The sequence below is a fragment of the Panulirus ornatus genome, chromosome 57 (assembly GCF_036320965.1).
Source record: "Panulirus ornatus isolate Po-2019 chromosome 57, ASM3632096v1, whole genome shotgun sequence".
Classification (NCBI taxonomy): domain Eukaryota; kingdom Metazoa; phylum Arthropoda; class Malacostraca; order Decapoda; family Palinuridae; genus Panulirus; species Panulirus ornatus.
Window position 1 is genome coordinate 5,133,579 of NC_092280.1, and position 27,745 is coordinate 5,161,323.

General features: G+C 39.7%; 2 protein-coding genes across 3 annotated transcripts in view; one reads left to right on the forward strand and one right to left on the reverse strand.

Annotated features, from left to right (window-relative positions):
* Prosbeta6 (proteasome beta6 subunit) overlaps positions 1–27,745 on the forward strand; it is a 71,803-nt gene that overhangs the window by 32,925 nt on the left and 11,133 nt on the right. The window lies entirely within an intron of this gene.
* Ent3 (equilibrative nucleoside transporter 3) overlaps positions 1–27,745 on the reverse strand; it is a 41,787-nt gene that overhangs the window by 11,857 nt on the left and 2,185 nt on the right. For both annotated transcript variants that reach the window (XM_071694329.1, XM_071694330.1), the window contains exons 3-8: positions 25,700–25,834; positions 24,224–24,378; positions 10,858–10,989; positions 8,501–8,575; positions 4,941–5,098; positions 1,536–1,619 (exon numbers count right to left, since the gene is read on the reverse strand). In XM_071694329.1, coding sequence (XP_071550430.1) covers positions 1,536–1,619; positions 4,941–5,098; positions 8,501–8,575; positions 10,858–10,989; positions 24,224–24,378; positions 25,700–25,834 — 739 coding nt within the window. The remainder of the gene's footprint in view (positions 1–1,535; positions 1,620–4,940; positions 5,099–8,500; positions 8,576–10,857; positions 10,990–24,223; positions 24,379–25,699; positions 25,835–27,745) is intronic.

The following is a 27,745-nucleotide window of genomic DNA, read 5'->3' on the forward strand; positions in this document are numbered from 1 at the left end:
GTGTATGGGGGTGGGTTGGGCCATTTCTTTCGTCTGTTTCCTTGCGCTACCTCGCAAATGAGGGGGACAGCGACAAAGCAAAAAAAAAAAAAAATTTATATATATCTTTTCTTTTCTTTCAAACTATTCGCCATTTCCTGCGTTAGCAAGGTAGCGTTAAGAACAGAGGACTGGGCCTCTGAGGGAACATCCTCACCTGGCCCCCTTCTCTGTTTTTTCAAACATGTATGCCATTTCACATCAAGAAATGGCCTCATTTGCTCATATCCACTCTCTACATGTCATGTGTCATGTTACAAAACCATAGCCCCTATCCACAACCAGGCCCCACAGACCTTTACATGATTTTCCTTGGCCACTTCATAATGTCTCAGTTCAGTCCTTTAATAGCACATCACCCCCATAAACCACATCACTCTAATTTACTCTAATCCATGCACACCTCACAATCTCCTGCATATTCACTTCCCAAGCAGTCAAAATCTTTGTCACTCCATCCCTCCACCTCCAATTCATTCTCCTTCTCCTTGTTCCTTCCACTTCTGACACACAACTTTCTCTAACAACCTCTCCTCACTCATTCTCTTTACAGTTAACTTTCTCTAACAATCTCTCCTCACTCATTCTCTTTACAGTTTACAGTAGGTCAAAATACAATACTTTAGTACATAGGCAAGAAGACTATGTCAAAATAAATTACTGGTGCAGTAAACATGATGGATTATGGATGAGTAGATGTGGCCTTCCCTCATCTGTTCCTGGCACTACCTTGCTAACACAGGAAACAGCAATCAAGTATGAAAAAAATACATGAACCTGATGGATGAAGCACCATCTAATTGAAAAATCTATTGAAATATTTGATAATTAATTATACAACTCAAAAATATATACACATAAAATATGATGCATGACTTTACCCCAAACCTGGAGTACCCCCTAAAAGCTGTCACTATTGCACACAATTAGTCCTGGTTAGACATTTAACATTAAAGTTGAAATCAGGAGGTTACACAGAATAAAAAATGAAAATGTAAAAAGGATACATGGTAGAAATAAATCATTAAAAAGGCACATGGATGAAAGTCTTTTAAGATGGTGTGGTCATCAAACATATGGTAGATAACATATTAGTCAAGAAAACAGAAAGAGGAGGTGTAGACTACGTATGAGATGGATATTTGCATTGAAAGAAGTGATTTGTGCTGGGAACATTTCACATGAAGATGTAAGAGGAATGAATAGTGATCAAATGCAATAGGGCCTTTGAGGTATGGGAATGGTGTAAATGAATACACTGGTTTTACCGGACAAATCAACTCGGTGTGTAAGGTGAAAAAGAAGGAAGTACTTATGTAAGTACATTTCACTTCATCACACAGGGTATGGGATGAGGATGTGTATAAGAAAAATTTGAGGCAATATATATAATCCACTCCCTAAATGAAAATGGAGGCAATGATGATAAGTAGAAAGATCAAATAATCACTCCTCTAAGTTACTTTTGATAGTAACATGAAAGAATATGTACATACCAGTATGACATCCTCAGATGGCTCCAAAGTAATTCTCTTAAGGTCATCTGTATCTTCATTAGTACGACACAGATTCAAATAAAACTGAAATAATACAGAGATGTCAACATTTTCATATTATAACTTAGATAGATAATCAATATCAGGATGAGTAAGCTAGTGATTTTTTCGGATTCAAAATAGGAAGAGCATTTCTACAAAAAAAAATCCCAAGAATGCTCGTTAGATCAGTAGAACCATGAAAAATGAAATAATGTTGAAGAAATGACACCAGAAGAAAGTTCTTCCATTTAATATTTTTTTACAACTGTGCTCATACTGAAAATCAAAACCTTTTCATTCCAAAATATTACAGTATACCATGCAAAATCAATAGCAGTCATACATGCATTCACTACAATCAAAGTTGGAACTGAGATATTTCTTCCCTAGCCTCAGTGTTATCTCTTTGCAAGTGCATGCATAATTAATTACCTATCTGTATTGTATGGGGAGGGAGTTTTACACTTAAGAGGGCCCCCTCATCCCTTAAACATTCTCTACTATTGAACAACTTCTTAAATATGTGTATGCTGTTTGCATCAACCATGCCTTCAGTCATATAATTCATTCATCCACTCTCTTACACTACAGAAGTATTTCCTTACATCTTTTGTAACAAGTTTCTTTCTTAATTTCATGCCATGTCCTCTGGCTGACGTATACCTACATCTTTCAAACAACTGTTCAGTCTATGTCATCAATCTGGCTGAAAAATTTAAAGGTTGTGATCAGGTCACCCCTAACTCTTCTATCTTCCATGGTGGGCAAGTTTAAGTTTTCTAGCCTTTCCCTGTACCTCTGCTCTTTGTTGCTCTCCAGTGAATCTTTAATCATTCTTTATGCTTCTTTAGGTGTGGTGACTAAACTTGATTAGCACATTTTAGATTTGGCCCTATGTGTGATGTAAACAGCTTGCTGAATAACTACGTATCCACGAACCTGAATGCTATTCTAAAATTTACGAGCAGACAATTGGTCTCCTCAACTATTCTCCTATAGCGGGATTTGGGAGACAGGTTAGGTATAACAGTGACCCACAACTCATGATTCATCAGGTTATCAGTTGCCTTACTGGTCTTCTTTAGTCAAAGATACCCAGCTTTTCATGGAGAAGTGACATTAAAGAGAAGAAATATAAAATGAGTCCACATGGTGAACTCTGCCCTACCAGCACATTCACTCACATCCATTCTCTAGCTGATATGTGCAATGCACCAAAACCACAGCCCCCTATCCACAACCAGGCCCCACAGACCTTTTTTGTAGCTTCAAATGCCCTGATTCAATCCACTGACAGCACATCACCCTATGTAAACAAAATAAAACTAACATACAACTCCCCAAGCTGTTCACTATTTTCATTCACACCCCATGTACCCCTTATAACTCCAACACCCAAATCACTCACTCCTGCATTATATCAATCACAGATACTCTATCCCTCACATCAATTGCTGATGCAACCATCTCTCTTCCTCACTGCTCTCATTAGCAGGTGTATAAGCACTAACAATAACCCACCTATTGTATTTCACTTTCTTTTCCATCTACATCAGTCTGAGGCTCACTTAATTACACTCTTTCATGCATATCCAAAGCTCCTCCTTCAGTAGAAATACCACCTAGTCCTTTTTCTCTCACCTTCACAGTAACCCCTAACTCCACCCCTAAGACATTCCCAAATAATTCTTTCCCCTTCCCCCTTGGGTTTAGTTTCACTCAGAGGTAGAACATTCATGTTTATTCTCTCAAACATACTACTAGCCTCTATCTTCCTTCTTTACAATGGTTGCATTCATGAACACTGAGATACTTCACCCTGAGTCTCTGAAGGGTTTCTAGCCCCAATCTTGCCCCTTTTTGTTACCTTCTACAACAGGCAGGGAATATGTGGGTAGTATTCTTTCACCCCTAAACCTAAGGAAATACAGAATTATTGTCTTGCCCGTCCCAGGAAACCCCTCAATGGAGCTGGCCACATCCAATATGTGTGGCATGTCAAGTTGTGTGGTGGTGTAATATGTGTCTTTGTGAGATGCATACAGGACAGTTAAGGAGTATGTTTTCACAATATACGTTACACCTTGGACATGATGGGTTCTATGATATGATGAAACTATGTTTGTTCAGTTACTGAGATGTATGGTGACCAGAACACAAATAAAAAAGTGTCAAATCGTACATATCTGGGGTGCAGTTTCAGACAGGTGGGGTAGAATTTACAAATGGGTCAGAAGGGCATTTGTTCAATGATTATTAAGTCATTACAGAGTATGTGTGTATAAGAAGTATTTTTGTTTCCATGCAAGGTAATCATTTGTTGTCAAGGGCCTATTTTCGTGTTGTTCAGTTTTACGTTTTCATTTGACAGGGTGGATGGTTGAAAGGTTAGACAGTTTATTGTGGAGTGGATGATCTCTTAGTAAAGAAACTAATGGATTCTCTTTGTGCAAAGCTGGTGCCAGTGTTCTGAGGGCATTTACTTTGTTTAAGGCATTTGTATCAATCTTTGTGGAAGGGGAGTTTATGTCCTGTGCAGCATTTGTGATACTCAATATGGTTGGAGTCTGTTGAGTGGATATAGCCGACCATTCAGAGTTATGAAAGGATGCTGGTTGTATTAGTATGTCCAGGGTTAAAAGGGCGATGGAGGATTTTTATGGGGATGCAGATATTCTGCTCTGAGTGAGCCAGTATTTCCACTGTGTGGTGTAATGTTACATGTTTGCTGATTCCTGATTATTATCAGAGTGTTATGATGTGACTGTGAGGTCATCTGCTTTTCTAAGGAATTCTAACAATGTGGCCTGCATGAAGTACTGAGTGGTCATGTAGGAAGAGTCTGAAGAAGGCTGGAAAATTATGTTTTGGGGACTTCCATTGCAAAATATGATTATCAAAAACAATCTCCACACACAGTACACTGTATTTGCAATTTGAAAAGAAAACTAGAGAAGAGATTAGATACCATACCATACAAGGTTAAGACTATCAGTATGAGAAAAACACTGCACAGAGTCCATGAATATGAGCAAAAAAAAAAATCAATTAAAATTTTTCATAAGGCATCAACATGCAAAATGGTGAGAAAAACCAAGAAGTTCTGGTTTCACAGAAAAACTACATTTGAACAAAAAATTAGAATTAACCATGAACAGACAGGGATGCAGTATAAAACAAGAGCCTAAAAATTTTTATAATCATAATAACTACACAAAATTAAGTTACTTGGAGGTCTCATGCCAAAGTTAATACACGGATGTCTAAATGAATGTGGTCTCTGGTTTACCATAAAATGCATGATGATACAGACATCAAAAAAATTTTAATGTTGTGGTATACTTAAAATTAGATGATTGGAACCTGTATAAATGTTGTCTTCTGAATAGCAATGTGCGTGATGAGGCAGAGGAACACAAAGGCAACGGAGATGACGAAGAAGATCATGGTATTGATCCGCTGGTCATCCAACAGCAACTTTGTCACTATACGATTCCCAGAGATGATTAGTCCTGCCGTACCTGAGTGGTAGTCATGGAGTAGTTGGCTGGTTATTAAGTCTAAAAAAAATTCTTGCCATCCAAAACTAGGTGTGCAAAATTCTTTTCAAATAATTAACAAAATTTTTTACTAATAATGATGAGTTGGTCACTGAATATCAACCATATGCCTTATATTCCCATAAAATACCAAAAGCACATTATGAGTTCATGTGAAAGATGAAATAAATGAAAAGAAAGTTACCAAACTAGTAATAAACAAACTAGGTATATGGTTTATTCAAGATAAAAGAAAAATAGTTGTGTACCAATAAGAGCTGTTTTACAATGAGTAAATCAAAAAGTAAATTATGATACACATTAAGTCTGTGAACATTCACACAGCCAAGCTTCCTTCTTTTGGCATTCTTAAAAAGGTAAGAAGGGAATACTAAGGGGATGCAGTCAACAGAAGTTAAAGTAAATTTGAACTAACTTGAAAATGGTAGAGGCTGGGCTACTTCCTTATTTCAAGAGGGTACTGTGTTAACCAATAAGATAGCCAGCTATAAGATGGAGTACCAGTTTTCTATGTACAAAGCCTATAAATCAAGGACTGTATCTCACCTAAAATAGAAATGAGAAAAAACTATTGCTTATACATTAACAAATGACAAATGAAAATGCTATTTTCAAAATGCATTCTATTTCTAAGAGGGTGAATGCTGACTTACTTATTTACTTCCTGCCTCAGGAGTCCCTTCTATCTTTTCATGAGGCTCCCATAGTGCTTGGGAAGCCAGCCACGTCCAATGGGCGAGACCATAGGTCGTAAAGTAATATGTTTTCATCTATGTGCTGAGAGTGCAGGACAAATAAGCAGTGTTTGGTGTCTCCGTCATGGTAGTTGCATCATTGGTATGAGGGATCTTGGGATATGCTGAAACCTGGTGTTTGTAGTGCTGTAGGGATGGTTGATGTCCAAAGTATAAACAGATAAGGGTGACTCATGTTTGTCCGGAATTGTGGCTTCTGATGGGTATGTCCGGTAGGGTGTTGTTTAATACTAAGGGGAGGAAGGTTGTTTAGTGCTTGTTGAGTAATTTCAATGTTTATGTCTTTTAATATTGTTACATTAACTGGACGCATGAGGCAAGCTTAAGCTTTTTATTTCTAACAGGGGGTTTGTGATTATCTATATAGTGGTTTTTAGTTGGAGGAGTATTGTTCTGTTGCACAGAAATGGATCCCAAGCATTTTGTGTTGGGTCTGTAGTGGGAGGATCACTGTTCCATTAAGAAATTATGAAAGTGTTGAGTGTTTGTGGTTGCTAGGCAACCAGTGCTTGTTCTAAATGCACTGATTTTTGCAATTTGCTGTATATCTATCTCTGACACCTGTTCCAACTGGAACACCCTCAAGTGGGTGGCCATGACAACAGAGTCTCCATAACTAATATACTACAGTGACACAGCCTTTATGCCTCACCCTTAACAGGCCACTGGCAGAGGGCAATGCTACTGCAGTGCTTGCAAAGGCTCCTATCTAATTTTCCTTCTGACTACAACTATTTAATGTCTACCTAACTTCTGTCTACTACTCTTACCTAATGTCTCTACCTAATGCTCCAGCTGTTATGTGTAATGCACCAAAAATACAGCTCCCTATCCACATCCATGCCCCACAAACCTTTCCACGGTTTACCACAGATATTTCACATGCTCTGGTTCAGTCCATATTGATACATACAATATTACATCTACAGAATTTTGGTTGCATCACCCCATTAGCAAGAGGGATAACAGAGGAATGAGCGGGTGGTGATGGTGTTAACTCCACCCTCCTTAAATGTAACAGAAAATAAAAAGAAAGTTAACTAAGGGCATAAAAGTTTGTGGACTGACAAGTCTAATGATAAAGAAAGGATAAGTAAGACAGGGGAATAAATGTCATGCTTGACAGCTCTCTCATTAAAGACAAGGGAAAGAAAATTTCTTTTTTCCTTAAGAGACTGTTTTCCTTGTAACTGTACTTTTATGTCATACTGAGGCACAGTGTTAGCTGTAAGTGAAATATATGTATCTATCTATGTCTCTGATGCCCATTCCCTTTGGGAACTCGCTCAAGGGAGTGGCCATGTCAAAAGTCTCCATAACCGATGAACTCCAGCGCCACTTCTTGGACTTTAGTGCCTCACCCTTAGTAGGCCAATGGCAGTGTTTTCAGAGGTTCTTCCCAACTGCTTCTACCTACTGAGTCTACCTAATAATCCTGCCTAAAGTTACACGCTATACTTCTACCTAATACTCGCAGCTAATGCTGCTACCTTCTACTTCTACCTCATGTTTCTACTTAAAGCTCCTGCCTAACATTTCTACCTGCTACTTCTATCTATCTACCATGTTGCCAAAAGGCAGGGCTAATGCAAAGCATTCACTCTGCAAGAAAATCTAGAGTTGCGGAAAATTAGATGCGCGAGTGTTGTCAAGTGTTATTTGTGACAATGAGGGATTGTATGTTCATGGACAGAATACCAGCAGTCCATGTGTGGGTGAAACAGAAAGAAAAGACAGCTACCTGGGTTAAAGGAGTGCAAATTGACAACCACTTCTGTGATGACTCCCTTCATAATCATCACTAACCCACCCAATACCAAGGCAGATAGTATCAGTAATATACCTCCCTGGTTGCTGGGTGCCTACCAATTACTACCTACTTATTTAGAAACACTGCACAGGAAATTGGGTAGCTTGAATCCTTGTATCTTTAGGTTTAAGTATTTTTCTATTAAGTTTTTGTACTGAAATGTATTACTAATTTGCACAATAATATGCACAGTTTTTCATGCCTACTCCCATATTGATATGCAATATTCATGTAAAAATGATTATTCAATTCATTTTTCCTTTATACTAACACATTTTGGAGATCATACACTAAAAAAGAAATATAAATAAAATTCAAAATTTACTGATCTCAAAACTGAAAGTTTAAGTGCAATTTCTAATAATTTTTTCTTCTGCCACTCACCTAGTTCTCCCCCAAAAGTACCTCAAACAGAATATGTTTTTTCCTTGGTGATCAATCAAAAAATGAGGACGGTAGAATATGTAAGTAAACTCTCTTGATTGTTGGGGAATAATATAAACTGTCCTCAAACTTTCCCTAATTTCACTTACATTGCTGCTCATCAACAGTAACTAAACATTTAATATAAATTACCCATAATTTGATAACAGATTCCAATTCCAACACTGGCCTTGTGGCACAATTTCTTCGAACATGTTTCATGCAGCATTCAAAGGCAAACAAAATGGCTCTAAAATGGACCATACATTGCTCTCAGCAACTTATAATAGCTATTATTCAGATAAGCATTAAGTAACAAAAAGATCTAAAAATATAGCAACTGATGATCTAGGTCTGTATACCATCAATACTCACTCTCTCCTGTCATAACAGCTTGAGTATAACGCTTTGGCAGCATGCTGGTATAACCATAGAAACTTGACTGCTGGACTGAAAGAGAGAGAAACTTTCAAAAGTATGGCATCTGTTCCAATGAGGCAGGCATTCCTATTTCAAAAATTAAATAAAGTAATGATTCACAACATTTTTCATGAAGTCCTTTATTAAGCTCTTTAATACTTTAAAGGAAATGCAGTGAGAGTAGAAAAAAAGGGAAGAAAAGTCTTTAATGTCTTACTGTACCTTTCTGTGTTTCTCCTGACCACCTCAGATGCCCTAGTTCAGTCAACTGACAGCACATTGCTCCCTGTGTACCACATCACTTCAATCCATTTTAACCCATGCACAACTTCCCATCATTCCAACTCCAAGTAAATCTCCCCATTCCCCTTGTCCCGTCCACCTTTGACACTTGTACCTTTTCTGTCAATTTTCCTAACTTATCCTACACATATTTCCTAACCATCTCAGTACATCCTCATCAGCTCTCTCAACCATACCCTTCTGATTATGAAAACTCTCTCTTGTGCTATCATTTCATACTCAATCAACCCTCCACACATCACATACTGTCCTGAAGCATTTTCTTTCCAAAACATCCACCCTCTTCTCCTTTCTCATTTACAGCTCTTGCTTCGAATCTATACAACACCGGGTTGTATGGGCGAAACTTACAGGGAACAAGTGAAAAAGCCAAGTGAAAGTGAAGATTTTTCCCCTATGGCTGTCATCTATTTCTAGATGCTACCTCACTTTAATGAGATATGTTGAACACATATGAAAAGGGAAGGGGGGGGGGGGGGGTGAAAGCCTCGCAGAAGATGAAATCTGACAAGGCAACAGGACTGAATGGTACTGCAGTCAAATTTATTAAGAAAGGGGGTGACTGTGTTGTTGATTGGTTGGTAAGGATATTCAATGTATAAATGGATCATGGTGAAGTGCCCGAAGATTGGAGCAATGCATGTATAATGCCATTCTGTAATGGCAAAGGGGATAAAGGTGAGTGTTCAAACTACAGATGTATAAGTTTGTTGAGTATACCTGGTAAATTGTATGGGATGGTATTGATTGAGAGGGTGAAGGCATCTACAGAGCATCAGATTGGGAAGGAGTAGTGTGGTTGCAGCAGTGGTAAAGGACGTGCAGATCAGGTGTTTGCTTTGAAAAATGTGTGTGTGAGAAATACTTAGAAAAACAGATGGATTAGTATGTGGCATTTATGGATCTGGAGAAGGCATATGATATGGTTGATAGAGATGCTTTGTGAAAGGTCTTAAGAATATATGGTGTGGCAGGTAAGTTGCTGGAAGCAGAGGAGTTTTTTTCTAAGGGTGTAAGGCGTGAGTATGAGTAGCATGTGAGGAGACTGAATGGTTCCCAGTGAAGGATGGTATGCAGCAGGGGTGTAAGATGTCACCATGGTTGTTTAATTTGCTTATGGATTTATGGATGGGGTGATGGGCATGTTGGATTTGAAAAAAAAAAAGTTGTAGGAAGGTGGCAGACCTCTAAGCAAAGTACTCTGTTCAACTCAAGACTAAGTTTGTTGTTGTTTCAAATCAATACAGTACTAACAATACAACAGTGATCTGCAATTGGTCATGGTAAAAACATGATGTTTCCTAAGAGAACAAGAAAGAAAGATGCCCTATTCACCTTATATTTCATAAGTACACACTCTCCTTGACTCCATATACAATCTGGGTGATCTGCACTACATGACCAGTGAACACAGATTACCTCTTGCTTTCATTATGTAAAGGCATAAGATATCAACACATCTTCCACTTTCTTTAAAGAAAACATGATGTTTCCTAAGAGAACAAGAAAGAAAGATGCCCTATTCACCTTATATTTCATTAGTACAAACTCTCCTTGACTCCATATACAATCTGGGTGATCTGCACTACATGACCAGTGAACACAGATTACCTCTTGCTTTCATTATGTAAAGGCATAAGATATCAACACATCTTCCACTTTCTTTAAAGAAAACTTTATCACCTATAAAGGAATCAAGTTAAGAGACATTCTAAATGGTCACATTGGTGTATGGAAAAGTAGAGGATAGTGCCATCTAGAAATATGCTTAACCAACACATTGGAGGTTATCTACACTATATGTCACTTGCTTACCATTATGGTAAAAACATACCTCACAGGGTATGTTTTCTTTTCTTTTTAATATGAAGTTTAAAGCATTCTGGAGGTGGGTTGCGAGCTTGTTATATCCCTGAGCACTGTCAAGATCAGAAATGAAAGGGTACACTCATGTACAACTAGAAAAGATGCTGAGGGTGTAAAAAGGTAAATCAAATCACCTAACTCACCTGTACAACCAAAGGCCACCACTGATACCGAAAATAGAGTAATCTTGTATGAAATATTAGCCGGAAAGGTGTCAGGCCACCATATCTCAAAAAAGCTGACAATGATCAGCATCAGTAGAGACACGACATAACCTGAAAGTAATATATTAGAAAATCATTACATTATTTTTTCAGTGATAGAGCCCATTCATTCTTTATTATCTATTTATTCATTATACTTTGTCGCTGTCTCCGGTGTTAGCAAGGTAGCGCAAGGAAACAGACAAAAGAATGGCCCAACCCATCACATTCATATGTATATACATACATGCCCACACACACACACATATACATACCTTACATTTCAATGTATACATACTTCTACATACACAGACACACATTTTTTTTTTTTTTTCTTTGTTGCTGTCTCCCGCGTTTGCGAGGTAGCGCAAGGAAACAGACGAAAGAAATGGCCCAACCCACCCCCATACACATGTATATACATACGTCCACACACGCAAATATACATACCTACACAGCTTTCCATGGTTTACCCCAGACGCTTCACATGCCCTGATTCAATCCACTGACAGCACGTCAACCCCGGTATACCACATCGCTCCAATTCACTCTATTCCTTGCCCACCTTTCACCCTCCTGCATGTTCAGGCCCCGATCACAAAAAATCTTTTTCACTCCATCTTTCCACCTCCAATTTGGTCTCCCTCTTCTCCTCGTTCCCTCCACCTCTGACACATATATCCTCTTGGTCAATCTTTCCTCACTCATTCTCTCCATGTGCCCAAACCATTTCAAAACACCCTCTTCTGCTCTCTCAACCACGCTCTTTTTATTTCCACACATCTCTCTTACCCTTACGTTACTTACTTGATCAAACCACCTCACACCACACATTGTCCTCAAACATCTCATTTCCAGCACATCCATCCTCCTGCGCACCACTCTATCCATAGCCCACGCCTCGCAACCATACAACATTGTTGGAACCACTATTCCTTCAAACATACCCATTTTTGCTTTCTGAGATAATGTTCTCGACTTCCATACATTCTTCAAGGCTCCCAGGATTTTCGCCCCCTCCTCCACCCTATGATTCACTTCCGCTTCCATGGTTCCATCCGCTGCCAGATCCACTCCCAGATATCTAAAACACTTTACTTCCTCCAGTTTTTCTCCATTCAAACTCACCTCCCAATTGACTTGACCCTCAACCCTACTGTACCTAATAACCTTGCTCTTATTCACATTTACTCTTAACTTTCTTCTTTCACACACTTTACCAAACTCAGACACCAGCTTCTGCAGTTTCTCACATGAATCAGCCACCAGCGCTGTATCATCAGCGAACAACAACTGACTCACTTCCCAAGCTCTCTCATCCCCAACAGACTTCATACTTGCCCCTCTTTCCAAAACTCTTGCATTCACCTCCCTAACAACCCCATCCATAAACAAATTAAACAACCATGGAGACATCACACACCCCTGCCGCAAACCTACATTCACTGAGAACCAATCACTTTCCTCTCTTCCTACACGTACACATGCCTTACATCCTTGATAAAAACTTTTCACTGCTTCTAACAACTTGCCTCCCACACCATATATTCTTAATACCTTCCACAGAGCATCTCTATCAACTCTATCATATGCCTTCTCCAGATCCATAAATGCTACATACAAATCCATTTGCTTTTCTAAGTATTTCTCACATACATTCTTCAAAGCAAACACCTGATCCACACATCCTCTACCACTTCTGAAACCACACTGCTCTTCCCCAATCTGATGCTCAGTACATGCCTTCACCCTCTCAATCAATACCCTCCCATATAATTTACCAGGAATATTCAACAAACTTATACCTCTGTAATTTGAGCACTCACTCTTATCCCCTTTGCCTTTGTACAATGGCACTATGCATGCATTCCGCCAATCCTCAGGCACCTCACCATGAGTCATACATACATTAAATAACCTTACCAACCAGTCAACAATACAGTCACCCCCTTTTTTAATAAATTCCACTGCAATACCATCCAAACCTGCTGCCTTGCCGGCTTTCATCTTCCGCAAAGCTTTTACTACCTCTTCTCTGTTTACCAAATCATTTTCCCCAACCCTCTCACTTTGCACACCACCTCGACCAAAACACCCCACATCTGCCACTCCATCACCAAACACATTCAGCAAACCTTCAAAATACTCACTCCATCTCCTTCTCACATCACCACTACTTGTTATCACCTCCCCATTTGCGCCCTTCACTGAAGTTCCCATTTGCTCCCTTGTCTTACGCACTTTATTTACCTCCTTCCAGGACATCTTTTTATTCTCCCTAAAATTTAATGATACTCTCTCACCCCAACTCTCATTTGCCCTTTTTTTCACCTCTTGCACCTTTCTCTTGACCTCCTGTCTCTTTCTTTTATACATCTCCCACTCAATTGCATTTTTTCCCTGCAAAAATCGTCCAAATGCCTCTCTCTTCTCTTTCACTAATACTCTTACTTCTTCATCCCACCACTCACTACCCTTTCTAATCAACCCATCTCCCACTCTTCTCATGCCACAAGCATCTTTTGCGCAATCCATCACTGATTCCCTAAATACATCCCATTCCTCCCCCACTCCCCTTACTTCCATTGTTCTCACCTTTTTCCATTCTGTACTCAGTCTCTCCTGGTACTTCCTCACACAAGTCTCCTTCCCAAGCTCACTTACTCTCACCACTCTCTTCACCCCAACATTCACTCTTCTTTTCTGAAAACCCATACAAATCTTCACCTTAGCCTCCACAAGATAATGATCAGACATCCCTCCAGTTGCACCTCTCAGCACATTAACATCCAAAAGTCTCTCTTTCGCGCGCCTGTCAATTAACACGTAATCCAATAACGCTCTCTGGCCATCTCTCCTACTTACATAAGTATACTTATGTATATCTCGCTTTTTAAACCAGGTATTCCCAATCATCAGTCCTTTTTCAGCACATAAATCTACAAGCTCTTCACCATTTCCATTTACAACACTGAACACCCCATGTATACCAATTATTCCCTCAACTGCCACATTACTCACCTTTGCATTCAAATCACCCATCACTATAACCCGGTCTCGTGCATCAAAACCACTAACACACTCAATTCAGCTGCTCCCAAAACACTTGCCTCTCATGATCTTTCTTCTCATGCCCAGGTGCATATGCACCAATAATCACCCATCTCTCTCCATCAACTTTCAGTTTTACCCATATTAATCGAGAATTTACTTTCTCACATTCTATCACATACTCCTCAGGCACCTCACCATGAGTCATACATACATTAAATAACCTTACCAACCAGTCAACAATACAGTCACCCCCTTTTTTAATAAATTCCACTGCAATACCATCCAAACCTGCTGCCTTGCCAGCTTTCATCTTCCGCAAAGCTTTTACTACCTCTTCTCTGTTTACCAAATCATTTTCCCCAACCCTCTCACTTTGCACACCACCTCGACCAAAACACCCCACATCTGCCACTCTATCATCAAACACATTCAACAAACCTTCAAAATACTCACTCCATCTCCTTCTCACATCACCACTACTTGTTATCACCTCCCCATTTGCGCCCTTCACTGAAGTTCCCATTTGCTCCCATGTCTTACGCACTTTATTTACCTCCTTCCAGAACATCTTTTTATTCTCCCTAAAATTTAATGATACTCTTTCACCCCAACTCTCATTTGCCCTTTTTTTCACCTCTTGCACCTTTCTCTTGACCTCCTGTCTCTTTCTTTTATACATCTCCCACTCAATTGCATTTTTCCCTGCAAAAATTGTCCAAATGCCTCTCTCTTCTCTTTCACTAATACTCTTACTTCTTCATCCCACCACTCACTACCCTTTCTAATCAACCCATCTCCCACTCTTCTCATGCCACAAGCATCTTTTGCGCAATCCATCACTGGCGGAATGCGTGCATAGTGCCATTGTACAAAGGCAAAGGGGATAAGAGTGAGTGCTCAAATTACAGAGGTATAAGTTTGTTGAGTATTCCTGTTAAATTATATGGGAGGGTATTGATTGAGAGGGTGAAGGCATGTACAGAGCATCAGATTGGGGAAGAGCAGTGTGGTTTCAGAAGTGGTAGAGGATGTGTGGATCAGGTGTTTGCTTTGAAGAATGTATGTGAGAAATACTTAGAAAAGCAAATGGATTTGTATGTAGCATTTATGGATCTGGAGAAGGCATATGATAGAGTTGATAGAGATGCTCTGTGGAAGGTATTAAGAATATATGGTGTGGGAGGCAAGTTGTTAGAAGCAGTGAAAAGTTTTTATCGAGGATGTAGGAAGAGAGGAAAGTGATTGGTTCTCAGTGAATGTAGGTTTGCGGCAGGGGTGTGTGATGTCTCCATGGTTGTTTAATTTGTTTATGGATGGGGTTGTTAGGGAGGTGAATGCAAGAGTTTTGGAAAGAGGGGCAAGTATGAAGTCTGTTGGGGATGAGAGAGCTTGGGAAGTGAGTCAGTTGTTGTTCGCTGATGATACAGCGCTGGTGGCTGATTCATGTGAGAAACTGCAGAAGCTGGTGACTGAGTTTGGTAAAGTGTGTGAAAGAAGAAAGTCAAGAGTAAATGTGAATAAGAGCAAGGTTATCAGGTACAGTAGGGTTGAGGGTCAAGTCAATTGGGAGGTGAGTTTGAATGGAGAAAAACTGGAGGAAGTAAAGTGTTTTAGATATCTGGGAGTGGATCTGGCAGCGGATGGAACCATGGAAGCGGAAGTGGATCATAGGGTGGGGGAGGGGGCGAAAATTCTGGGAGCCTTGAAGAATGTGTGGAAGTCGAGAACATTATCTCGGAAAGCAAAAATGGGTATGTTTGAAGGAATAGTGGTTCCAACAATGTTGTATGGTTGCGAGGCGTGGGCTATGGATAGAGTGGTGCGCAGGAGGATGGATGTGCTGGAAATGAGATGTTTGAGGACAATGTGTGGTGTGACGTGGTTTGATCGAGTAAGTAACGTAAGGGTAAGAGAGATGTGTGGAAATAAAAAGAGCGTGGTTGAGAGAGCAGAAGAGGGTGTTTTGAAATGGTTTGGGCACATGGAGAGAATGAGTGAGGAAAGGTTGACCAAGAGGATATATGTGTCAGAGGTGGAGGGAACGAGGAGAAGAGGGAGACCAAATTGGAGGTGGAAAGATGGAGTGAAAAAGATTTTGTGTGATTGGGGCCTGAACATGCAGGAGGGTGAAAGGAGGGCAAGGAATAGAGTGAATTGGATCGATGTGGTATACCAGGGTTGACGTGCTGTCAGTGGATTGAATCAGGGCATGTGAAGCTGTGTAGGTATGTATATTTGCGTGTGTGGATGTATGTATATACATGTGTATGGGGGTGGGTTGGGCCATTTCTTTCGTCTGTTTCCTTGCGCTACCTCGCAAACGCGGGAGACAGCGGCAAAAAATATATATATATATATATATATATATATATATATATATATATATATATATATATATATATATATACACATGTACATATTCATACTTGCTGCCTTCATCCATTCCCGTCACCTCCCCACCACATATGAAATAGCATTCCCCACCCCCTCCAGCAAGGCAGTGCCAGGAACAAACAAAAAAGGCCACATTTGCTTCACACTCAGTCTCTAGCTGTCATGCGTAATCATCAAAAATCCAAATGAACCATTTTACTGTGATGCAGAAAGTGAAATTATATTCCTGTACCAGAGTAAGTAACTCTAATCTACCAAAGAAACACAATATATGTAATTAAGGTATATGATCCCAAAGCTGTTGACCCAGAATCCAAAATGCTAAAGAAACCAGCTATTCTGGTGAACTACTGACTGAAGCACACATGGGGCTATAAGGCAAATTATATGAATTGTATTTTAAATTCATCTATTCATCTGTTTATTATTGTTTATTCATGAGAGAGCCCTGGAGTTACTCCAGGACCCATTTTCCAGGAGTTCCTGCACCTCCAAACTTATGTTATTTCCAGTTGATACCTCAACAATGCAAGATACAACACACTTATATGAAATGAATATATGGATAGATATCTCTCCATACATGTGCACTATTTCCCTTGTGAACGAGGTAGCATCAAGAACAGATGAAAGAGCCTTAGAGAAAAAATCCCTCACTTGGCTACTTGCTCTGTTACTTCTTCCGGAAGTAATACTTAAGGGAGGATTTTCAGCCACCCACTCCAACCTCTCATAGTCGCCTTTTGCGAAACGCAGGGGATACATGGGCAATATTCTTTTTTTCCCTATCTCCAGGGAGTGGGAGGTGGGTTGATTAGAAAGGGTAGTGAGTGGTGGGATGAAGAAGTAAGAGTATTAGTGAAAGAGAAGAGAGAGGCATTTGGACGATTTTTGCAGGGAAAAAATGCAATTGAGTGGGAGATGTATAAAAGAAAGAGACAGGAGGTCAAGAGAAAGGTGCAAGAGGTGAAAAAAAGGGCAAATGAGAGTTGGGGTGAGAGAGTATCATTAAATTTTAGGGAGAATAAAAAGATGTCCTGGAAGGAGGTAAATAAAGTGCGTAAGACAAGGGAGCAAATGGGAACTTCAGTGAAGGGCGCAAATGGGGAGGTGAAAACAAGTAGTGGTGATGTGAGAGGGAGATGGAGTGAGTATTTTGAAGGTTTGTTGAATGTGTTTGATGATAGAGTGGCAGATATAGGGTGTTTTGGTCGAGGTGGTGTGCAAAGTGAGAGGGTTAGGGAAAATGATTTGGTAAACAGAGAAGAGGTAGTGAAAGCTTTGCGGAAGATGAAAGCCGGCAAGGCAGCAGGTTTGGATGGTATTGCAGTGGAATTTATTAAAAAAGGGGGTGACTGTATTGTTGACTGGTTGGTAAGGTTATTTAATGTATGTATGACTCATGGTGAGGTGCCTGAGGATTGGCGGAATGCGTGCATAGTGCCATTGTACAAAGGCAAAGGGGATAAGAGTGAGTGCTCAAATTACAGAGGTATAAGTTTGTTGAGTATTCCTGGTAAATTATATGGGAGGGTATTGATTGAGAGGGTGAAGGCATGTACAGAGCATCAGATTGGGGAAGAGCAGTGTGGTTTCAGAAGTGGTAGAGGATGTGTGGATCAGGTGTTTGCTTTGAAGAATGTATGTGAGAAATACTTAGAAAAGCAAATGGATTTGTATGTAGCATTTATGGATCTGGAGAAGGCATATGATAGAGTTGATAGAGATGCTCTGTGGAAGGTATTAAGAATATATGGTGTGGGAGGAAAGTTGTTAAAAGCAGTGAAAAGTTTTTATCGAGGATGTAAGGCATGTGTACGTGTAGGAAGAGAGGAAAGTGATTGGTTCTCAGTGAATGTAGGTTTGCGGCAGGGGTGTGTGATGTCTCCATGGTTGTTTAATTTGTTTATGGATGGGGTTGTTAGGGAGGTAAATGCAAGTTTTGGAAAGAGGGGCAAGTATGAAGTCTGTTGGGGATGAGAGAGCTTGGGAAGTGAGTCAGCTGTTGTTCGCTGATGATACAGCGCTGGTGGCTGATTCATGTGAGAAACTGCAGAAGCTGGTGACTGAGTTTGGAAAAGTGTGTGGAAGAAGAAAGTTAAGAGTAAATGTGAATAAGAGCAAGGTTATTAGGTACAGTAGGGTTGAGGGTCAAGTCAATTGGGAGGTGAGTTTGAATGGAGAAAAACTGGAGGAAGTGAAGTGTTTTAGATATCTGGGAGTGGATCTGGCAGCGGATGGAACCATGGAAGCGGAAGTGGATCATAGGGTGGGGGAGGGGGCGAAAATCCTGGGGGCCTTGAAAAATGTGTGGAAGTCAAGAACATTATCTCGGAAAGCAAAAATGGGTATGTTTGAAGGAATAGTGGTTCCAACAATGTTGTATGGTTGCGAGGCGTGGGCTATGGATAGAGTTGTGCGCAGGAGGATGGATGTGCTGGAAATGAGATGTTTGAGGACAATGTGTGGGGTGAGGTGGTTTGATCGAGTGAGTAACGTAAGGGTAAGAGAGATGTGTGGAAATAAAAAGAGCGTGGTTGAGAGAGCAGAAGAGGGTGTTTTGAAGTGGTTTGGGCATATGGAGAGGATGAGTGAGGAAAGATTGACCAAGAGGATATATGTGTCGGAGGTGGAGGGAACAAGGAGAAGAGGGAGACCAAATTGGAGGTGGAAAGATGGAGTGAAAAAGATTTTGTGTGATCGGGGCCTGAACATGCAGGAGGGTGAAAGGAGGGCAAGGAATAGAGTGAATTGGAGCGATGTGGTATACAGGGGTTGACGTGCTCTCGGTGGATTGAATCAAGGCATGTGAAGCTGGGTAAACCATGGAAAGCGGTAGGTAGTATATTTGCGTGTGTGGACGTTGTATGTACATGTGTATGGGGGGGGTTGGGCCATTTCTTTCGTCTGTTTCCTTGCGCTACCTCGCAAACGCGGGAGACAGCGACAGTAAAAAAAAATATATATATATATATATATATATATATATATATATATATATATATTATATATATATATATACATGTACATATTCATACTTGCTGCCTTCATCCATTCCCGTCACCTCCCCACCACATATGAAATAGCATTCCCCACCCCCTCCAGCAAGGCAGTGCCAGGAACAAACAAAAAAGGCCACATTTGCTTCACACTCAGTCTCTAGCTGTCATGCGTAATCATCAAAAATCCAAATGAACCATTTTACTGTGATGCAGAAAGTGAAATTATATTCCTGTACCAGAGTAAGTAACTCTAATCTACCAAAGAAACACAATATATGTAATTAAGGTATATGATCCCAAAGCTGTTGACCCAGAATCCAAAATGCTAAAGAAACCAGCTATTCTGGTGAACTACTGACTGAAGCACACATGGGCTATAAGGCAAATTATATGAATTGTATTTTAAATTCATCTATTCATCTGTTTATTATTGTTTATTCATGAGAGAGCCCTGGAGTTACTCCAGGACCCATTTTCCAGGAGTTCCTGCACCTCCAAACTTATGTTATTTCCAGTTGATACCTCAACAATGCAAGATACAACACACTTATATGAAATGAATATATGGATAGATATCTCTCCATACATGTGCACTATTTCCCTTGTGAACGAGGTAGCATCAAGAACAGATGAAAGAGCCTTAGAGAAAAAATCCCTCACTTGGCTACTTGCTCTGTTACTTCTTCCGGAAGTAATACTTAAGGGAGGATTTTCAGCCACCCACTCCAACCTCTCATAGTCGCCTTTTGCGAAACGCAGGGATACATGGGCAATATTCTTTTTTTCCCTATCTCCAGGGAGTGGGAGGTGGGTTGATTAGAAAGGGTAGTGAGTGGTGGGATGAAGAAGTAAGAGTATTAGTGAAAGAGAAGAGAGAGGCATTTGGACGATTTTTGCAGGGAAAAAATGCAATTGAGTGGGAGATGTATAAAAGAAAGAGACAGGAGGTCAAGAGAAAGGTGCAAGAGGTGAAAAAAAGGGCAAATGAGAGTTGGGGTGAGAGAGTATCATTAAATTTTAGGGAGAATAAAAAGATGTCCTGGAAGGAGGTAAATAAAGTGCGTAAGACAAGGGAGCAAATGGGAACTTCAGTGAAGGGCGCAAATGGGGAGGTGAAAACAAGTAGTGGTGATGTGAGAGGGAGATGGAGTGAGTATTTTGAAGGTTTGTTGAATGTGTTTGATGATAGAGTGGCAGATATAGGGTGTTTTGGTCGAGGTGGTGTGTGCAAAGTGAGAGGGTTAGGGAAAATGATTTGGTAAACAGAGAAGAGGTAGTGAAAGCTTTGCGGAAGATGAAAGCCGGCAAGGCAGCAGGTTTGGATGGTATTGCAGTGGAATTTATTAAAAAAGGGGGTGACTGTATTGTTGACTGGTTGGTAAGGTTATTTAATGTATGTATGACTCATGGTGAGGTGCCTGAGGATTGGCGGAATGCGTGCATAGTGCCATTGTACAAAGGCAAAGGGGATAAGAGTGAGTGCTCAAATTACAGAGGTATAAGTTTGTTGAGTATTCCTGGTAAATTATATGGGAGGGTATTGATTGAGAGGGTGAAGGCATGTACTGAGCATCAGATTGGGGAACAGCAGTGTGGTTTCAGAAGTGGTAGAGGATGTGTGGATCAGGTGTTTGCTTTGAAGAATGTATGTGAGAAATACTTAGAAAAGCAAATGGATTTGTATGTAGCATTTATGGATCTGGAGAAGGCATATGATAGAGTTGATAGAGATGCTCTGTGGAAGGTATTAAGAATATATGGTGTGGGAGGAAAGTTGTTAGAAGCAGTGAAAAGTTTTTATCGAGGATGTAAGGCATGTGTACGTGTAGGAAGAGAGGAAAGTGATTGGTTCTCAGTGAATGTAGGTTTGCGGCAGGGGTGTGTGATGTCTCCATGGTTGTTTAATTTGTTTATGGATGGGGTTGTTAGGGAGGTAAATGCAAGAGTTTTGGAAAGAGGGGCAAGTATGAAGTCTGTTGGGGATGAGAGAGCTTGGGAAGTGAGTCAGTTGTTGTTCGCTGATGATACAGCGCTGGTGGCTGATTCATGTGAGAAACTGCAGAAGCTGGTGACTGAGTTTGGAAAAGTGTGTGGAAGAAGAAAGTTAAGAGTAAATGTGAATATGAGCAAGGTTATTAGGTACAGTAGGGTTGAGGGTCAAGTCAATTGGGAGGTGAGTTTGAATGGAGAAAAACTGGAGGAAGTGAAGTGTTTTAGATATCTGGGAGTGGATCTGGCAGCGGATGGAACCATGGAAGCGGAAGTGGATCATAGGGTGGGGGAGGGGGCGAAAATCCTGGGGGCCTTGAAAAATGTGTGAAAGTCGAGAACATTATCTCGGAAAGCAAAAATGGGTATGTTTGAAGGAATAGTGGTTCCAACAATGTTGTATGGTTGCGAGGCGTGGGCTATGGATAGAGTTGTGCGCAGGAGGATGGATGTGCTGGAAATGAGATGTTTGAGGACAATGTGTGGGGTGAGGTGGTTTGATCGAGTGAGTAACGTAAGGGTAAGAGAGATGTGTGGAAATAAAAAGAGCGTGGTTGAGAGAGCAGAAGAGGGTGTTTTGAAGTGGTTTGGGCACATGGAGAGGATGAGTGAGGAAAGATTGACCAAGAGGATATATGTGTCGGAGGTAGAGGGAACAAGAAGAGGGAGACCAAATTGGAGGTGGAAAGATGGAGTGAAAAAGATTTTGTGTGATCGGGGCCTGAACATGCAGGAGGGTGAAAGGAGGGCAAGGAATAGAGTGAATTGGAGCGATGTGGTATACCGGGGTTGACGTGCTGTCAGTGGATTGAAGCAAGGCATGTGAAGCGTCTGGGGTAAACCATGGAAAGCTGTGTAGGTATGTATATTTGCGTGTGTGGACGTATGTATATACATGTGTATGGGGGGGGGGGGGGGCCATTTCTTTCGTCTGTTTCCTTGCGCTACCTCGCAAACGCGGGAGACAGCGACAAAGTATAATAAATAAATAAATCAATATATATATATATATATATTTTTTTTTCATACTATTCGCCATTTTCCGCATTAGCGAGGTAGCGTTAAGAACAGAGGACTGGGCCTTAGAGGGAATATCCTCACCTGGCCCCCTTCTCTTTTCCTTCTTTTGGAAAATTATAAAAAAAATGATATATATGTTTTATTTCATTCATTTTGCTTTGTTGCTGTCTCCCGCGTTAGTGAGGTAGTGCAAGGAAACAGACGAAAGAATGGCCCAACCTACCCACATACACATGTATATACATACACGTCCACACACGCAAATATACATACCTATACATCTCAACGTATACATATATATACACACACAGACATATACATATATATACACACACAGACATATACATATATACACATGTACATAATTCATACTGGCTGCCTTTATTCATTCCCATCACCACCCTGCCACACATGAAATAAACCCCCCTCATGTGTGCGAGGTAGCACTATTTTATTTATTTATCAATTTATTTATTCTGCTTTGTCATTGTCTCCCGTATTAGCAAGGTAGCGCAAGGAAACAGACGAAAGAATGGCCCAACCCACCCACATACACATGTATATACATACACATCCATACACGCACATGTACATACCTATACATCTCAACGTATACGTATATATACACACACAGACATATACATATATACTGTCTTTCAAACTATTCGCCATTTCCCGCATTAGCGAGGTAGCATTAAGAACAGAGGACTGGGCCTTGAGGGCCCAATTCTCTGTTCCTTCTTTTGGAAAATTAAAAAAAAAATGAGAGGGGAGGATTTCCAGCCCCCCGCTCCCTCCCCTTTTAGTCGCCTTCTACGACACGCAGGGAATACGTGGGAAGTATTCTTTCTCCCCTATCCCCAGGGATAATACATATATACATATGTACATAATTCATACTGTCTGCCTTTATTCATTCCCATCGCCACCCCACCACACATGAAATAACAACCCCCTTCCCCCGCATGTGCGTGAGGTAGCGCTAGGGAAAGACAACAAAGGCCACATTTGTTCACACTCAGTCTCTAGCTGTCATGTATAATGCACTGAAACCACAGCTCCCTTTCCACATCCAGGCCCCACAGAACTTTCTATGGTTTACCCCAGACGCTTCACATGCCCTGGTTCAATCCATTGACAGCACGTCGACCCTGGTACACCACATCGTTCCAATTCACTCTATTCCTTGCATGCCTTTCACCCTCCTGCATGTTCAGGCCCCAATCACTCAAAATCTTTTTCACTCCATCTTTCAACTTCCATTTTGGTCTCCCACTTCTCATTCTCCTCAGATCTATCTATGAGTGGATGGGCCATTCTTTGTCCATTTCCTGGCACTACCTCAATGACGCACTGGTTCAGTCCACTAACAGCACATCAACCCAGGTATACCACATTATTCCAATTCACTCTATTCCATGCACACCCTCCTGCATGTTCAGGCCTCGAATGCTTAAAATCTTTTTCACTCCATCCTTCCACCTACAATTTGGTCTCCCACTTCTCCTTGTTCCCTCCACCTCTGACATATATATCTTCTTTGTCAACCTTTCCTCACTCATTCTCTCCATATCTTCAAACCATTTCAACACACCCTCTTCTGCTCTCCCAACCACACTTTTTATTACCACACATCTCTCTTACCCTTTCATTACTTACTTGATCAAACCACATCACACCACATATTGTCCTCAACCACTTCATATCCAACACCCCCTGCACTAGAGGAAACCACACACCATTGTAGTACACAGCTTTCACATACTGTACATCACAGGGGTTATGCCATTCAATAATCATTCTCATAATTCTCATTCCACACATACATGCAAAACTGTGTAACTCACCAAATATAATTCTGACATTGAGAGGCACCAGCTCCACTAACAGGTTGTTAAGAAGTACAGCACCAAATGCCACAAAGACGTATACAACAGAAATGTCGAAGACAATAGTTGTTCCAGGATACCGTTCTTGGAAATAATCAACAGCAATTGTAAAACTGAAAAAAAATCCATGAAACAATACAATCTGGTAGAGTTCCACCAACATTTTTTTTTTATATATTTACTGGAGCATGCTGTTTTTTTAATTTCTCACTTGGATTACTCACACAAAATGTTCTGTATACAGGTTCATTTAATAAAAAGCTTCTCAAAATCCCCAACTTACTCTACAAGTATATCATTCCATTTCAAAACTATGTATATCATTCCAGTTCAAAACTATCTTAACAAACCCATTTCTGTTCATCCCAAATACTTTCTGCCAATCTCATATTATTATTTTCATTTGCCTTTCTCACAACTGTAAAAAAAAAAGTAGGTATATAATTCTAATTAATCAATCAGTTACTTAAATGCCCTCTCCCGCTCATCCCAAATACTTTCTGCCAATCTTTTATTATCATTTTCATTTGCCTTTCTCACAACTGTAAAAAAAAGGTTGGTATATAATTCTAATGAATCAATCAGTTACTCAAATGCCCTCTCCCGCTAGAAAGAGGAATATCTTGAGCGAACTGTTATCCATTAACCATTCTCTGTACATTTCTCAAAGCACTCCTTTCACACATTTTCTATTTCAGTCTATCTTTTGCCAACTTTTTACCAACCTCCACACTAAAGCAATTAAGTAATAAAGTACACAAATGTATCACTCTTCTACATCATGGTTATTCTTCAGAAAACCAACAGAAGTGGCAAATTATTGCAAATTACTTGCTGATAAAAATGTGGAAGTGTATCAACAAAAAAATATTGTATCAAATTTCTCAGCATGTTTTGTTGTACTTCAAATCATGCACAAAATGACAGGTGATCCTAGAGTCTGTGTAACAATGATAATCAAACTAAATGGCTGTATACTACTTAACTGGCAAATGATCAATGTGTAGGTTACTCTTGGATATAGATGACAAACCCTAACCAATGACAAAATAGTGTTTTAATCCTAGTTATTATAGTAAATCCTAACTAATCATACAAGTGTTTTAATCCTAATCATTACAGTATCGGAACATTATCAAATGGATGAACCAAAAAGCTATCACAAATTTTCTGTGAAATGAGTTATATTTCTATTATAAATCCTTATCACTATACTATAAACTGATAAAGATTAGTGAGTGCTAAGAAAGCTTGAATTCAATTAAGATTGGTCAGGAGCAATAAAATACACACTTGGAACAATAAAATCAATACTGCACTCCTTTAGAATACCTTCATTAAAAAACATCAAAGTGCTGATTATATTAACTATAGTAGTAACTATATTTTTTTCCACTACTTTTCCCATCTTTCACTCAATATATATGATGTTACCTGTCATATGGCAAGAGGAAGCCAACCCCAGCCAACACTAGGGCCATATAAATTAAATTCCAAGGGTCTTCTGGAGGGTTTATGTGGCGCCCAGGACCATCATGCTCATCATCATCATCATCATCCAATCCAAACCTGAAATACAAAAAAGCATGATACTCAAACATCATAAGGAAACATATATCAAGAAACGAATGGATACTAAAAATTGCTTACAAACTTCCTATGTATAAATATAACAAAGAGTCAATTGCACCAATGAACACAAACAATGACAGCTTTTGTAGAAAACAGGTTGGAAAGTTTTAACTTATCTGAATTTGCTTCTTAGTGAACAAAGCAAAGGAAAACCTATGCAAAGAAGATGCAGTTTTTGAAGCCTGTAACATTTAGCATGAATGGTGATTGAAATGGTAACTATTCTGAAATCCAAACTGGAGGTAAGCACATATATGCTTGGCAAATGTGATTCTTTATTGGAAATAGAATATCTCCAGTCTGAACATGAATAGTCTGAAAACATTCAAAATACAGTGGCCAAGGCATTTAAGATTCACAATTAATGGAGCACACATTTCCAAAATTTGAATTCTGGGCAATATTCCTCTGTGATTTTCTCAATTATTGTTTAGTTTATGCCCTGGCTCTGCCCTTATAATTGTGTCCAACAACTAAATGTCAAATCGCCAGTACTTCATCTTTTACACAGCTGCTAAATTCTCTCTTGGAAGAAGATAAAAGGAAGAATTTTGGGTAAAAAATAATCAACATTTTCTTATGTTCTTTATATACTGTAATATTTATTTGCATATATAGTATTTTATAAATATAACATTTATAAGTGGAAAATCCCATAAGAAAAACTGGTACCATTATCTACAATCCAATAAAATCCATAATCTGAATATTACCTAGTTCAAAGAATTCATATAGAAGATTTTCTACCTGTATTTACAGAGACATGTTGAAAAAGACTGTGGCATGAAGAATGGGGAAAAGATTTACAGTACTAATGTATGGAAGGAAACAAGACCTAGCAATGATGTTTTTTATAATTGATGCTGTCAATCCAAATGATGGAATCTGCGAAAGTTTGAAAAGGTGTGAGATAAAAAGTGTTCTGAAGTATATAAAACTGTTCCTCTCTGGAGTGTTGTCCCAAGGGCTATGAGAGAATCTCCATGCTTTCCAGCAGTTAGGAACCTCTAACCCCCTACCTTCTGGTGAGATTTCTGCCTCTTATCTTTTGCTAACCACCTACTCAGCAATAGTGGCTTGAGCTTACTCCAGGTACGTTCTCCTCCAATCACAAGTGCACCTTGCTGATTACCTCATTGTTCTTTGGAAAAAGGAAATTACCCCAACAGTGACTTCCGCTGCATGACAACACTAGAGAGAAATAGTTTTTCATTCTTCATAACACTTTTCTCCATGTCAGCTTGCCCCACAGACTATGACAGAAAAACTACTTAACCAAGAGAAAACATGACTATAAACATAAAGTTATCCTCTGGCACATCAGCAATCCTCTGCCTTGCAAAAGGTAAGTCCAATATCCACAAGAATGATCCAAGCATCTAAACCAAGGTATTATTTGACAAATGTGTGAGGAAGTCTCTCTTAATATCCAAAAGCAAAAATAGTTGATTTATCATAAATCATCAAGGAAATCCAATAACAATTGACAAATCTCCGAGTAATAGTAATCTAATGATTCTCCAACTTGTGGGCTATGGAAGTGAGAAGTCCGAGAACAACTGGAACAAAACTCCCTGGATACTGACGGAGGATTTTAAGATGAAATTTCAAAATAATGAGAAGTACCCAAAGTGTAGTGCACTTTAGGAAAGAAGTAAATGGCAAAATTCTCAGGCTGAAATATAAAAAAGGTTAGTTGAATTAGAAGTACAACATAAGCAAATGTATGATAATGAAACACTTATGTGGATAATAGGTAGTTAAGTAAGGTCCAACTGAAAGGGTCAGATTTCATGAAGAAGGGAGAGTATTAGGAGAGTAAGTGAAGTACAGTAGAGCACAATCAAG